The 12,934-nt window shown below is 43.1% G+C and overlaps 1 protein-coding gene across 1 annotated transcript; it reads right to left on the bottom strand.

Annotated features, from left to right (window-relative positions):
- Nucleotides 1-211: 211 nt before the first annotated feature.
- On the bottom strand, nt 212-730 carry LOC141026724 (protein FAR1-RELATED SEQUENCE 5-like). The gene has a single exon (XM_073503567.1). The coding sequence runs from the start codon at nt 728-730 to the stop codon at nt 212-214; it is 519 nt and encodes a 172-aa protein (XP_073359668.1).
- Nucleotides 731-12,934: the final 12,204 nt, after the last annotated feature.

Consider the following 12,934-nt stretch of genomic DNA (forward strand, 5'->3'; position numbering starts at 1 on the left):
ATGATGAGCCCCCTGATTGTTGCCTGGAGGTGGAGGAGGTCCTCGAGGGTTGCCATCATCTGATGGCCCCGTGGCAGCAGTCGGTTTTTTCTTTTTCTTGGACTTGTTCAGGTGGCCGATCTCGGTACGTGTTGCGTGCATATGCTTGTAACAATAGCTTGTGCTGGATCAGAACCACTCGCAAACTTTGCTAGTTTCCGAAAATCGTATATCATGTTCCTCCCCTTATCTGCTTCTTTGATTGAGGAGGCATTTCATCCGGTTGCTCATAACCCGTCCCTGGCGCACTAGGTACAGCATTAGGTGTCCACCGTCTTAGCAGGTACCTTTCCGGTATGACATCAACTCCAATATGGGTGAACACCTTGAGGATGTGGCAACAAAGGATGCCGTCCTTGTCCATTTTACAGCACTCACACAAATAGGAACCCTCCTCCACCCTTGCCTGCACCAAGTAGTTTCGAGAACCATATTTGGCAACAAATTCCTGGTTCGGTCTGAGCTCAAATATATCAGCACCAACTTGGAATGCATTATAACGTCCAATCAGCTCAAACTCTTCTCTGAACTTGCGGTAAAGGTCCCTAGTATAGGTTTTGTAAGCTTGCTTCTCTATTGGGAAGTTGGACCATAGCTCAATCTCAAGGTGTTCTGTCCTGTAATCATTGCAGCCTTCCTTGGCAAGGATGTGGTTCTGGATTTTTTCATATGGCTTGACGAAGTTCAGCATTGAGTTGTGTGGGTTCACATATCTTTTTAGGACGGCGTTGAACCCCTCACTACGCTGTGTAGACTGTAGGAAGGGCTGTAGGGTAACGCAGCAGAAAACAAAAATTTTCTGACCTACGCACCAGCCCAGGACCACTATGGAGACTGCATACAAGGTTCGATCTTTTTCGTTACCGACTCGTAGCGCAGCGGGAAGTAGAGTCGATGACGATCGGCGGTGCAGATCCCCGCAGCTAGGATTTACAACCTCCCAACCGCGAGGATGTATACCCTCATCTGCTCCTCAGACAGCCCTCCGGGAGGCGGTCGAACAGTCCCCCGGACGGTGTCGCGGACAGCCCTTTGGGAGGACCTTCGAAACTCGAACGGTCACTCGGACAGCCCTTCGGGAGGACCTTCGAAACTCGGACGGTCACACGGACAGCCCTTCGGGAGGCACTCACGAACTAAGACCGAAACTACGATCTCTCTACAAAGTTGCACACATACGGTGTCATCTATCCGGCAGGGCTTCGCCGTCCAGAACTAGTTCCCACCGGAACCCAGACAGCCTTTCGGCTCTACGAAACTATTTCGCTGGGAGGGAGAGAGAAGCCAGATCATGCATGGCACTTGTATGTGAGAAGGGATGATCCTTTAGGCAGCCCCCTCCACCCCTATTTATAGGCCAAGCCCAAGGGTGGCTTCTCCAAGAAGCCAAGGGGGGAAATACCAAAAAGGCCCTCAAGGTGGCTTCTCCAAGAAGCCAAGCAAAAAGCACTTTCACTATTCATGACGACATTTTTCAGCATCCGTTCGAACTGAAAATATTTATGTGGGCTCAGAACATTTCCAGTACCCACTAAAATAATTTTCAACGCGTTCCGAAACAATTTCGGTTTAGTGTTTTTCATCTGCGAAAAGCAAACAAGAATGCGTTTTCACTATTCATGAAGACAATTTTTCCCGTCCACTAAATCCGAAAATATTTCTGTGGGTCTTCGAATAATTCCAGTACCCACTAAAATGATTTTGGATTCGTTCTGAAACAATTTCAGATTAGTGAATTTCATCTGCGAAAAACAGCCAAAGCGGTACCGGCAGCTCCGAAACATTTTCGGTTTTTATTTCTGAAAATTCCAAAAAGTTTCCAGAATGATTCTGGCACCCTCCAAGAATTATCAGGCATGTGCCGAAACCATTTTGACTTAATGGCATACCCCGAAACAACTTTTTCGGTTTCACCGAAACTCATCCGGTGACCTCTCTCTGCGGAACTTTTCCGCTGTCCGAAACTTTTTCGGTGATTTTCTCTCAGACTCCTTGTCTAGTATTCAGCAGATAGATGACCCTTAAGCGTGTGACCCTATAGGTTCGGTGAAATATAGACATGACCCGGAACCCCTTCCGATCAATGATCAACATCGGAGCCGTGGACACCCATATTGACCCCTATACCCACACGAATGAATATTCGAGTGAACCTCCAGTTGCAGTGAGCTATTCCTGTTGCTTCGCGATATGTTACAAATACCCGAGGTGAGACATGTTGGCATTCCCGTGGATCAACAACTTGTCCACTATGCTAGTTACCTCGTTACCGGTATTGTTCTCTTTCTCGTTATTGTGTTCCGGCATCCCCGTGATCAAATCACAAAGTGTCTGGCCAGACGATGATGGATACCGTAACACCGAGAGGGCCCGAGTATATCTCTCCATCGTCGGAGGAGCAAATCCCAATCTCGAGCTATCAAGTTACTTAACACTTTCCCATGAACCCGTAAGCCGCCGTAATAGCCATCCAGTTACGGATGACGTTTAACAAACCCCAAAGTTCATGAAGCAAGCATGAAGAAACTCGATACTCTCATGGTCTAAGGAATTATGCAAACATTAACTATCTCTGTGTTATAAACCATTAACTTGTGACGAATGTATCTCATAGCATAACATCAATTCGGGTCGATTCAACACAAATGTCCTTCCTGACATTGTGCCCTCAAAGTTGCTTGGCATAGACATGCCCATGATTGGGAAAACATAATCATCATGCAACACTTGAGCTAGTCTTAGAGGCACGACTAGGAATACAATTTATCGTTTATTATTCCACATGTGCATATGGGTTCTCCCCAGAGCCTTTATGGATATACGGGCTCGGGAACCACAGCAGTTATAGCATGGAACATAAACATAATATGAACTCGGAGATAAATAATATCATTTATTATTGCCTCTAGGGCATATCTCCTACAGGGGAAGAACCTGTGTTTGAAGTAGCACGGCACACAAGTTGACCTATATTCGTACAACTTCTCAAAGTGCGTGTGTGTCATAGCCTCGTACTTCATCATTAACCCAGCCCAATTCTACTCAAACTCGTCTATAGTGAAGCTGAAGTCGACACACTTGTTGAAATCATCAGAGAGTCCTGGATTTCGAGACAGCAGCCAACCAACTTTTTCATGATGTTCCATCGACAACAGCGGTGCACGGTGGTTGCAAAGTGGCTCTGTATTGACTGCCTCATTGCACCATCCTGATCGGTGATGAAGTTGTCAGGAGGTTTGCCATCCATAGCCTCTAGGAATGCTCCAACCGCGAGGATGTATACCCTCATCTGCTCCTCAGACAGCCCTCCGGGAGGCGGTCGAACAGTCCCCCGGACGGTGTCGCGGACAGCCCTTTGGGAGGACCTTCGAAACTCGAACGGTCACTCGGACAGCCCTTCGGGAGGACCTTCGAAACTCGGACGGTCACACGGACAGCCCTTCGGGAGGCACTCACGAACTAAGACCGAAACTACGATCTCTCTACAAAGTTGCACACATACGGTGTCATCTATCCGGCAGGGCTTCGCCGTCCAGAACTAGTTCCCACCGGAACCCAGACAGCCTTTCGGCTCTACGAAACTATTTCGCTGGGAGGGAGAGAGAAGCCAGATCATGCATGGCACTTGTATGTGAGAAGGGATGATCCTTTAGGCAGCCCCCTCCACCCCTATTTATAGGCCAAGCCCAAGGGTGGCTTCTCCAAGAAGCCAAGGGGGGAAATACCAAAAAGGCCCTCAAGGTGGCTTCTCCAAGAAGCCAAGCAAAAAGCACTTTCACTATTCATGACGACATTTTTCAGCATCCGTTCGAACTGAAAATATTTATGTGGGCTCAGAACATTTCCAGTACCCACTAAAATAATTTTCAACGCGTTCCGAAACAATTTCGGTTTAGTGTTTTTCATCTGCGAAAAGCAAACAAGAATGCGTTTTCACTATTCATGAAGACAATTTTTCCCGTCCACTAAATCCGAAAATATTTCTGTGGGTCTTCGAATAATTCCAGTACCCACTAAAATGATTTTGGATTCGTTCTGAAACAATTTCAGATTAGTGAATTTCATCTGCGAAAAACAGCCAAAGCGGTACCGGCAGCTCCGAAACATTTTCGGTTTTTATTTCTGAAAATTCCAAAAAGTTTCCAGAATGATTCTGGCACCCTCCAAGAATTATCAGGCATGTGCCGAAACCATTTTGACTTAATGGCATACCCCGAAACAACTTTTTCGGTTTCACCGAAACTCATCCGGTGACCTCTCTCTGCGGAACTTTTCCGCTGTCCGAAACTTTTCGGTGTCCGAAACTTTTTCAGTGATTTTCTCTCAGACTCCTTGTCTAGTATTCAGCAGATAGATGACCCTTAAGCGTGTGACCCTATAGGTTCGGTGAAGTATAGACATGACCCGGAACCCCTTCCGATCAATGATCAACATCGGAGCCGTGGACACCCATATTGACCCCTATACCCACACGAATGAATATTCGAGTGAACCTCCAGTTGCAATGAGCTATTCCTGTTGCTTCGCGATATGTTACAAATACCCGAGGTGAGACATGTTGGCATTCCCGTGGATCAACAACTTGTCCACTATGCTAGTTACCTCGTTACCGGTATTGTTCTCTTTTCTCGTTTTTGTGTTCCGGCATCCCCGTGATCAAATCACAAAGTGTCTGGCCAGACGATGATGGATACCGTAACACCGAGAGGGCCCGAGTATATCTCTCCATCGTCGGAGGAGCAAATCCCAATCTCGAGCTATCAAGTTACTTAACACTTTCCCATGAACCCGTAAGCCGCCGTAATAGCCATCCAGTTACGGATGACGTTTAACAAACCCCAAAGTTCATGAAGCAAGCATGAAGAAACTCGATACTCTCATGGTCTAAGGAATTATGCAAACATTAACTATCTCTGTGTTATAAACCATTAACTTGTGACGAATGTATCTCATAGCATAACATCAATTCGGGTCGATTCAACACAAATGTCCTTCCTGACATTGTGCCCTCAAAGTTGCTTGGCATAGACATGCCCATGATTGGGAAAACATAATCATCATGCAACACTTGAGCTAGTCTTAGAGGCACGACTAGGAATACAATTTATTGTTTATTATTCCACACGTGCATATGGGTTCTCCCCAGAGCCTTTATGGATATACGGGCCCGGGAACCACAGCAGTTATAGCATGGAACATAAACATAATATGAACTCGGAGATAAATAATATCATTTATTATTGCCTCTAGGGCATATCTCCTACAGACTCCCACTTGCACTAGACTCAATAATCTAGTTAATGCTAATGCACTTTACACCTATGGCATACTGGTGTCAAAAATGCTTCGCATGTGGTATAGCCTGATGTCCATCGGATCTGACAACTTCAGCTCCATGTGTATCTCTGCATATCCTCACATTTTCATGCTTTCACAAAATTCATATTTTGTGTGGACTTGGCTTTGTATATATGTGAATCATTGGTCGAAACCTGATTCCTCAGACTGAGTTATGGAGCAACTATCTGCAATAGTGTCCATTGACCAAAGCCTTCTTGGAACCATACTAAGTTCATGAATGAACTATATGATTCAACATCTTTGTCTTTGTCGCTTCTAAAGCGGCAACATACTTCGCCTCTGTTATAGAATTCGCCATAGTAACTTGTTTGGAACAATTTCCAACTAATGTGCCACCATATTGTGTATTACACAAAACCCTTAACTTAAATCGAAAATCGCATGGAGAAAAGATGAAGACTGTATCGATGTAACATTTTACAACGAACTCTTCATGATCTTCGCTTGCGAGAAAACATATCATCAGTACTTACTCTAGTACTCAATGGCATCTTTCACTGTTGTCCCATGATCAGTAATTTGATCACTTTGGTATCCATACTCGCAACACCTTGGGAGTATCGGACATATCTGGTTGTTTTACATACCATGGAATACATGATTAATCCAAACACAAGAGTGTGTGGAATCTCCATCATGTATTTTACTCATCAGTGTTTTGGGACACCGAGTCTTGCAAAAACTCTTTCCATGTGACTTCGGCAAGAATCACTCCTTGGCATTTTAAATGCTAAAAGGTTTTAGCATCTTGTCAATATGTATTCATTGCTTAGCCCCATTAGGTAAATCTATCTCCATAGATCATCATGTCTAGTATTGAGGCTATTTAGCCTAAGCACTTCATCAAAAAACTATTTTCAAATGAAGTCCTAATTCGTGTCAAGAAATTTATTTCCAATTACCAATGTGACAAGCACATAAGGTTTTTAGAAATATTATTACGCTCCCACTTACTTTCTTGAATTACAAGCATCTTCGTTACCCATTGATGAAGTCAAACCCCTTTGACCATTTCATCAAAGCACGAAGATTCCAACTCCATTTTGCTCTCTTCTGTCCATCGCTGGAACTCTGAAGTTTGCACCTTTACTAGCATCCCTTGGATAGACAAAATGCCTTGGACTGTAACACATGCAAGTCCTTGGTTTCATTTCCATCAGATGGAAATCCTATTGTCATCCATGTTTCATATCTCATGATTGAAATATGTATTAATTGCTAGTTCAACCCGAACCGACTTTAAGCATCGCTACGATGAAAACAACCTCATCGTAGTCAACTCTTGAACTTGTTATTTCAACAAGTCGAGCTTTATGGATAAAACATTTTTATCCGTATCAGTTTTAAGTTCCATAAATATTCGTTAGACTCTAAGTCTTCTGAAAGGTGTATCAAGGTTTTAATCTTGAATCACTTATATGGAAACTAACTTGGGTTGTATTGGCATTTAGCCAATTCTGGAGTCAGGGCCCATCAACGCTTCCTTGAGTATCGTAGGTATAATGTTGTCTAACAACAATATCTCGTTTGCGCACCTGAGAGGTTTGCACGAGCCTTGCCTACGTGGTTCAGCTGCAAGTTCGACTGAAGTTCATACATTTTATTGTAGAGACTTCTGTATCAGTCGCAGTAGGAAACTCTGGAATTACTTCCAAGGTCTCTTTCCTTTGATCTGATGACGAAGATACTGTTTATCCCGCCAAGTTGCACTATTCTCCCACTCACCTTTTTGAAAGAACCATTCTCTTTAAAAGCACACCGTTTCGCGGCAAAACTATTTGCCTCGGTATAGTGAGGGAGGAGTACCCAACATTTTGGTATAACCTACAAAGTAGCACTTGTCTGATTTGGAATAGGTTTGTAACCTTTTACACAAGCCCCATATTCCAAATGTTAAGAAAAGATATAACATGGTTGGGCGTACCATACCATGGCTTCATTTCAACAGACCCGATGTAGCTCTTTTCAGTGTAAAAGCCGCAGTCTCTAAAGCATCACTTTAAAAAGGATAATGGCAAATTTATTTATGTCATCTTTGACCTTACCATGTCATAAATGGTTAGATTACATCTCCACGGACTTTTCACTTGCAGTGGTGTTCCGGGAGGTGCAAGTTATGAAACCCCTTTCATAACTCATCAGACATTCGCTAAACATGTAACTCAAATATTCCTTCGTGCAATCAAATTGCAGAAACATAATTTTCTTGTTACAATAACTTCTACTTCATTTTTGAAAACCTTTCGAATGATTTCAAAAGATCCAGACTTACGTCTCATCAAGCAAATATCCGTATATCTACTTGAGTCATTTCTGAAGATATATAAATCCACTACTTGCAACAACATTTATTGAACTACATACATCAAAATGTATGATCACCAATAAGTTTGTTGCTCGTTCCTTATGGCCTGTGAACGGTATTTCAGTCACTTCACTTTTCGGAGAAAAGTTGCAAGTGTCAGATGATTCAAAATCAAAAGACTTCAAAATCCATCATAATGGAATTTTTCCATGCGGGTTTCTCCAATGTGACCAAATACAGTGCCACACATGTGTGGTATTCTCATAGTCTTGCGACATTTAGCGTCAGTGTTATGGATGTATTATATTACCATCAATATTCATAACATACATCCATCTTGGATGGAAGCATGGCCCTTCATGTTATTCATAATACTTAACAACAATTGTTGTTTTTATGAACAACTCTTTTGCAACAAACATTGTGCAATGGGCTAGAGTTTATGAAACTCTAAAATGAATTATGAAAGTAAACCCAGAGGTATTGTATTATTATCAATATTCATAACATACATCTCATTCATAATGAAAGTATGGCCCTTGTGTTATTCATAACATCGAACATAAGAAGTTCTCTTATGAACAACCTTCTTGCAAGATACCTTATGCAATGGGATAGAGTTTGTAAAACTCTAAATGAATTATGAAAATAAATACAGATGGCAATACACCGATGGAAGGTATAGTAACATTTACTATGTTCCCTGTGTATACCTTAACCTCATTTCTAGCTAGTCTTTCAGGCCATAGTAGTTCTTACATCAAGTTGCAACAGAATGCAATCGAGCGGGCATTTTTGTGATGAACTCACAATACCCAAGAATTAGTGATTAACATGTTTAACCATAATTCGCAAGAACTATATCTTTGACCAGCCTTCTATACATCAAAAACTTGTATGACATTCATACATGAGCTAGATATTCCAGTCTTCTTTCCTTTTGCCTTTATACTTCTAACAGTTTAACTTTTAGTATTTCTCCTACTCTCAGAAGAAGCACCCAACTTAAGAGTGGCATTAGCCCCGGACTTCCTAGGCGTGTAAGTCATACTAACACCCTTTGGAGACTTCCTTTCTCTTTAAGTTGTTGTTTTATTCACCTTTCATTATATGACAGGCGTTCTTCTGGATCCCTTTCCCAACAGTCAAATGCATAGTAAACACTTTTACTAATACTTGCAAACAAACATTGCTTTGTTTGTATCTGAAAATAATTTTCAGTTCCATGAATATCATATAACTATCCCAACTTTCGAAGTTTGGGTCATCGAAGCAAACATATTCCACTTGACCGTAACAGAATTCTAGCTTTTGGATCGAAGGACGAGAGTCACATGATCCATAGCATTAGCGGGAGGATACGAAAAGCATGCGATAGGACAAAGTCCTTCTCGGCACTTTTGAGGACAATCCTCATATTACGTTACCAATCGTAAAGTTTTAACCAGATATTTAACAGCTATTCAATTTTAATAGGGAAGGTGGAAATGCGAGCCATTATTCTCCAACTATTATGCAAACCACACTTTGACAGTGTTCAAAATTAATTGCTTGAGAATTAAACATGTTAATTCAACAGTGCGCTCCCACTCAAATCAATATCTCTCAAAATTGATTGTGAGTGATACAAGACCCACATTTCAATTGTTCGCCATTGGTGTAACACCACTGATGACGAAAAATCTCAACCGGTAGGCCAACTTGCCAATCACATCTCTATGTGACTCTTGTTCATCTTTCGATGCGTGTGTTCCGAGCTCATGACGGTCATGCCTGAACGTCAAGACAACCAAGTGATCTCGCTGCGAGGTCTCAACTCACCCGCCTCACACTTCTCTAATCGTTCGTACCCGTGTGACACGGCGCACCCCGAAAAGATAGGTGCCGTGACGGTGCTACACTTGGGAGAACACTAACTACTTGGTATTTTTGTGAGAGATCACCCTAATAAAAAGCGACTACCGTGCAATCAAGAAGGGTGCATCATAAGGGATAAACATCTCAGGCAATTCATAATAGCATGATATGGTATAGCCCTTTCTGACGGAGAAGTATTTCATTTCTTCGTCTTCGGCATTCGTGTTGGTGTTCACCTTCGCGAAGATTGCCACCACCTTGTCGATGCACCAGATAATATTGCTATCTCCATAGCGTATAAAATTAATGCATTACTTAAGGTTGACACGCAGGTCATTAAAGTGCAATCATATGGCTCCATCCATCATGCCGAATCATGACACGCAGGTCATGTTAATCAAATTACATCATATAGTCATCTCATACATAATCGAATTAGTATGAGCACTGCTATACCACATCACATGCACATCCTGCAAAACCAAGTTAGACGCCTCTAATCGGTTTATGCAAAATTTATTTTACGTGGCTTCTAAGGTTTTGACTTAAACCGCAGCGACCAACGTTCATCATCAAGTATGATAGTTCATGTCGCTAGATTAACTTTGCAGGGTGTATGAAGCACGAGACAATAAAATCTCGAACCCCATAATAAACTTCGTCATACGCATGACCCCCGTGCAGATCATATCTGCATTGCCCTGTCGTCTGCGAATTTCATCTTTCTTTTGACTACGGCAGAACCCAAAGAACTGATAGCACTTCCATGATCAATCAGGATCACGGATTGCCAGAACTTTGTCAAATTCCACCATGCTGTCTCGAGATTGAGCAGACGCAAATTCTAGGGAAGCAACAAGAACATCGGGTAACAGATTTCATTTGTCACCCGCATAAACAATTTTCAGCAATAGATCTCATCTACTACCTAATTATATTATGGAATACCCATACATCTCTATGTATTCTAGATCGCAACCTGCATCTACGCATAGCACGGCTCATGATGCCACTGTAGGGTAACGCAGCAGAAAACAAAAATTTTCTGACCTACGCAACAGCCCAGGACCACTATGGAGACTGCATACAAGGTTTGATCTTTTTCGTTACCGACTCGTAGCGCAGCGGGAAGTAGAGTCGATGACGATCGGCGGTGCAGATCCCCGCAGCTAGGATTTACAACCTCCCAACCGCGAGGATGTATACCCTCATCTGCTCCTCAGACAGCCCTCCGGGAGGCGGTCGAACAGTCCCCCGGACGGTGTCGCGGACAGCCCTTCGGGAGGACCTTCGAAACTCGAACGGTCACTCGGACAGCCCTTCGGGAGGACCTTCGAAACTCGGACGGTCACACGGACAGCCCTTCGAGAGGCACTCACGAACTAAGACCGAAACTACGATCTCTCTACAGAGTTGCACACATACGGTGTTATCTATCCGGCAGGGCTTCGCCGTCCAGAACTAGTTCCCACCGGAACCCAGACAGCCTTTCGGCTCTACGAAACTATTTCGCTGGGAGGGAGAGAGAAGCCAGATCATGCATGGCACTTGTATGTGAGAAGGGATGATCCTTTAGGCAGCCCCCTCCACCCCTATTTATAGGCCAAGCCCAAGGGTGGCTTCTCCAAGAAGCCAAGGGGGGAAATACCAAAAAGGCCCTCAAGGTGGCTTCTCCAAGAAGCCAAGCAAAAAGCACTTTCACTATTCATGACGACATTTTTCAGCGTCCATTCGAACTGAAAATATTTATGTGGGCTCAGAACATTTCCAGTACCCACTAAAATAATTTTCAACGCGTTCCGAAACAATTTCGGTTTAGTGATTTTCATCTGCGAAAAGAAAACAAGAATGCGTTTTCACTATTCATGAAGACAATTTTTCGCGTCCACTAAATCCGAAAATATTTCTATGGGTCTTAGAATAATTCCAGTACCCACTAAAATGATTTTGGATTCGTTCTGAAACAATTTCAGATTAGTGAATTTCATCTGCGAAAAACAGCCAAAGCGGTACCGGCAGCTCCGAAACATTTTCAGTTTTTATTTCTGAAAATTCCAAAAAGTTTCCAGAATGATTCTGGCACCCTCCAAGAATTATCAGGCATGTGCCGAAACCATTTTGACTTAATGGCATACCCCGAAACAACTTTTTCGGTTTCACCGAAACTCATCCGGTGACCTCTCTCTGCGGAACTTTTCCGCTGTCCGAAACTTTTTCGGTGATTTTCTCTCAGACTCCTTGTCTAGTATTCAGCAGATAGATGACCCTTAAGCGTGTGACCCTATAGGTTCGGTGAAATATAGACATGACCCGGAACCCCTTCCGATCAATGATCAACATCGGAGCCGTGGACACCCATATTGACCCCTATACCCACACGAATGAATATTCGAGTGAACCTCCAGTTGCAGTGAGCTATTCCTGTTGCTTCGCGATATGTTACAAATACCCGAGGTGAGACATGTTGGCATTCCCGTGGATCAACAACTTGTCCACTATGCTAGTTACCTCGTTACCGGTATTGTTCTCTTTCTCGTTATTGTGTTCCGGCATCCCCGTGATCAAATCACAAAGTGTCTGGCCAGACGATGATGGATACCGTAACACCGAGAGGGCCCGAGTATATCTCTCCATCGTCGGAGGAGCAAATCCCAATCTCGAGCTATCAAGTTACTTAACACTTTCCCATGAACCCGTAAGCCGCCGTAATAGCCATCCAGTTACGGATGACGTTTAACAAACCCCAAAGTTCATGAAGCAAGCATGAAGAAACTCGATACTCTCATGGTCTAAGGAATTATGCAAACATTAACTATCTCTGTGTTATAAACCATTAACTTGTGACGAATGTATCTCATAGCATAACATCAATTCGGGTCGATTCAACACAAATGTCCTTCCTGACATTGTGCCCTCAAAGTTGCTTGGCATAGACATGCCCATGATTGGGAAAACATAATCATCATGCAACACTTGAGCTAGTCTTAGAGGCACGACTAGGAATACAATTTATCGTTTATTATTCCACATGTGCATATGGGTTCTCCCCAGAGCCTTTATGGATATACGGGCTCGGGAACCACAGCAGTTATAGCATGGAACATAAACATAATATGAACTCGGAGATAAATAATATCATTTATTATTGCCTCTAGGGCATATCTCCTACAGGGGAAGAACCTGTGTTTGAAGTAGCACGGCACACAAGTTGACCTATATTCGTACAACTTCTCAAAGTGCGTGTGTGTCATAGCCTCGTACTTCATCATTAACCCAGCCCAATTCTACTCAAACTCGTCTATAGTGAAGCTGAAGTCGACACACTTGTTGAAATCATCAGAGAGTCCTGGATTTCGAGACAGCAGCCAACCA

Source organism: Aegilops tauschii, chromosome 7 (assembly GCF_002575655.3).
Source record: "Aegilops tauschii subsp. strangulata cultivar AL8/78 chromosome 7, Aet v6.0, whole genome shotgun sequence".
NCBI lineage: Eukaryota > Viridiplantae > Streptophyta > Magnoliopsida > Poales > Poaceae > Aegilops > Aegilops tauschii.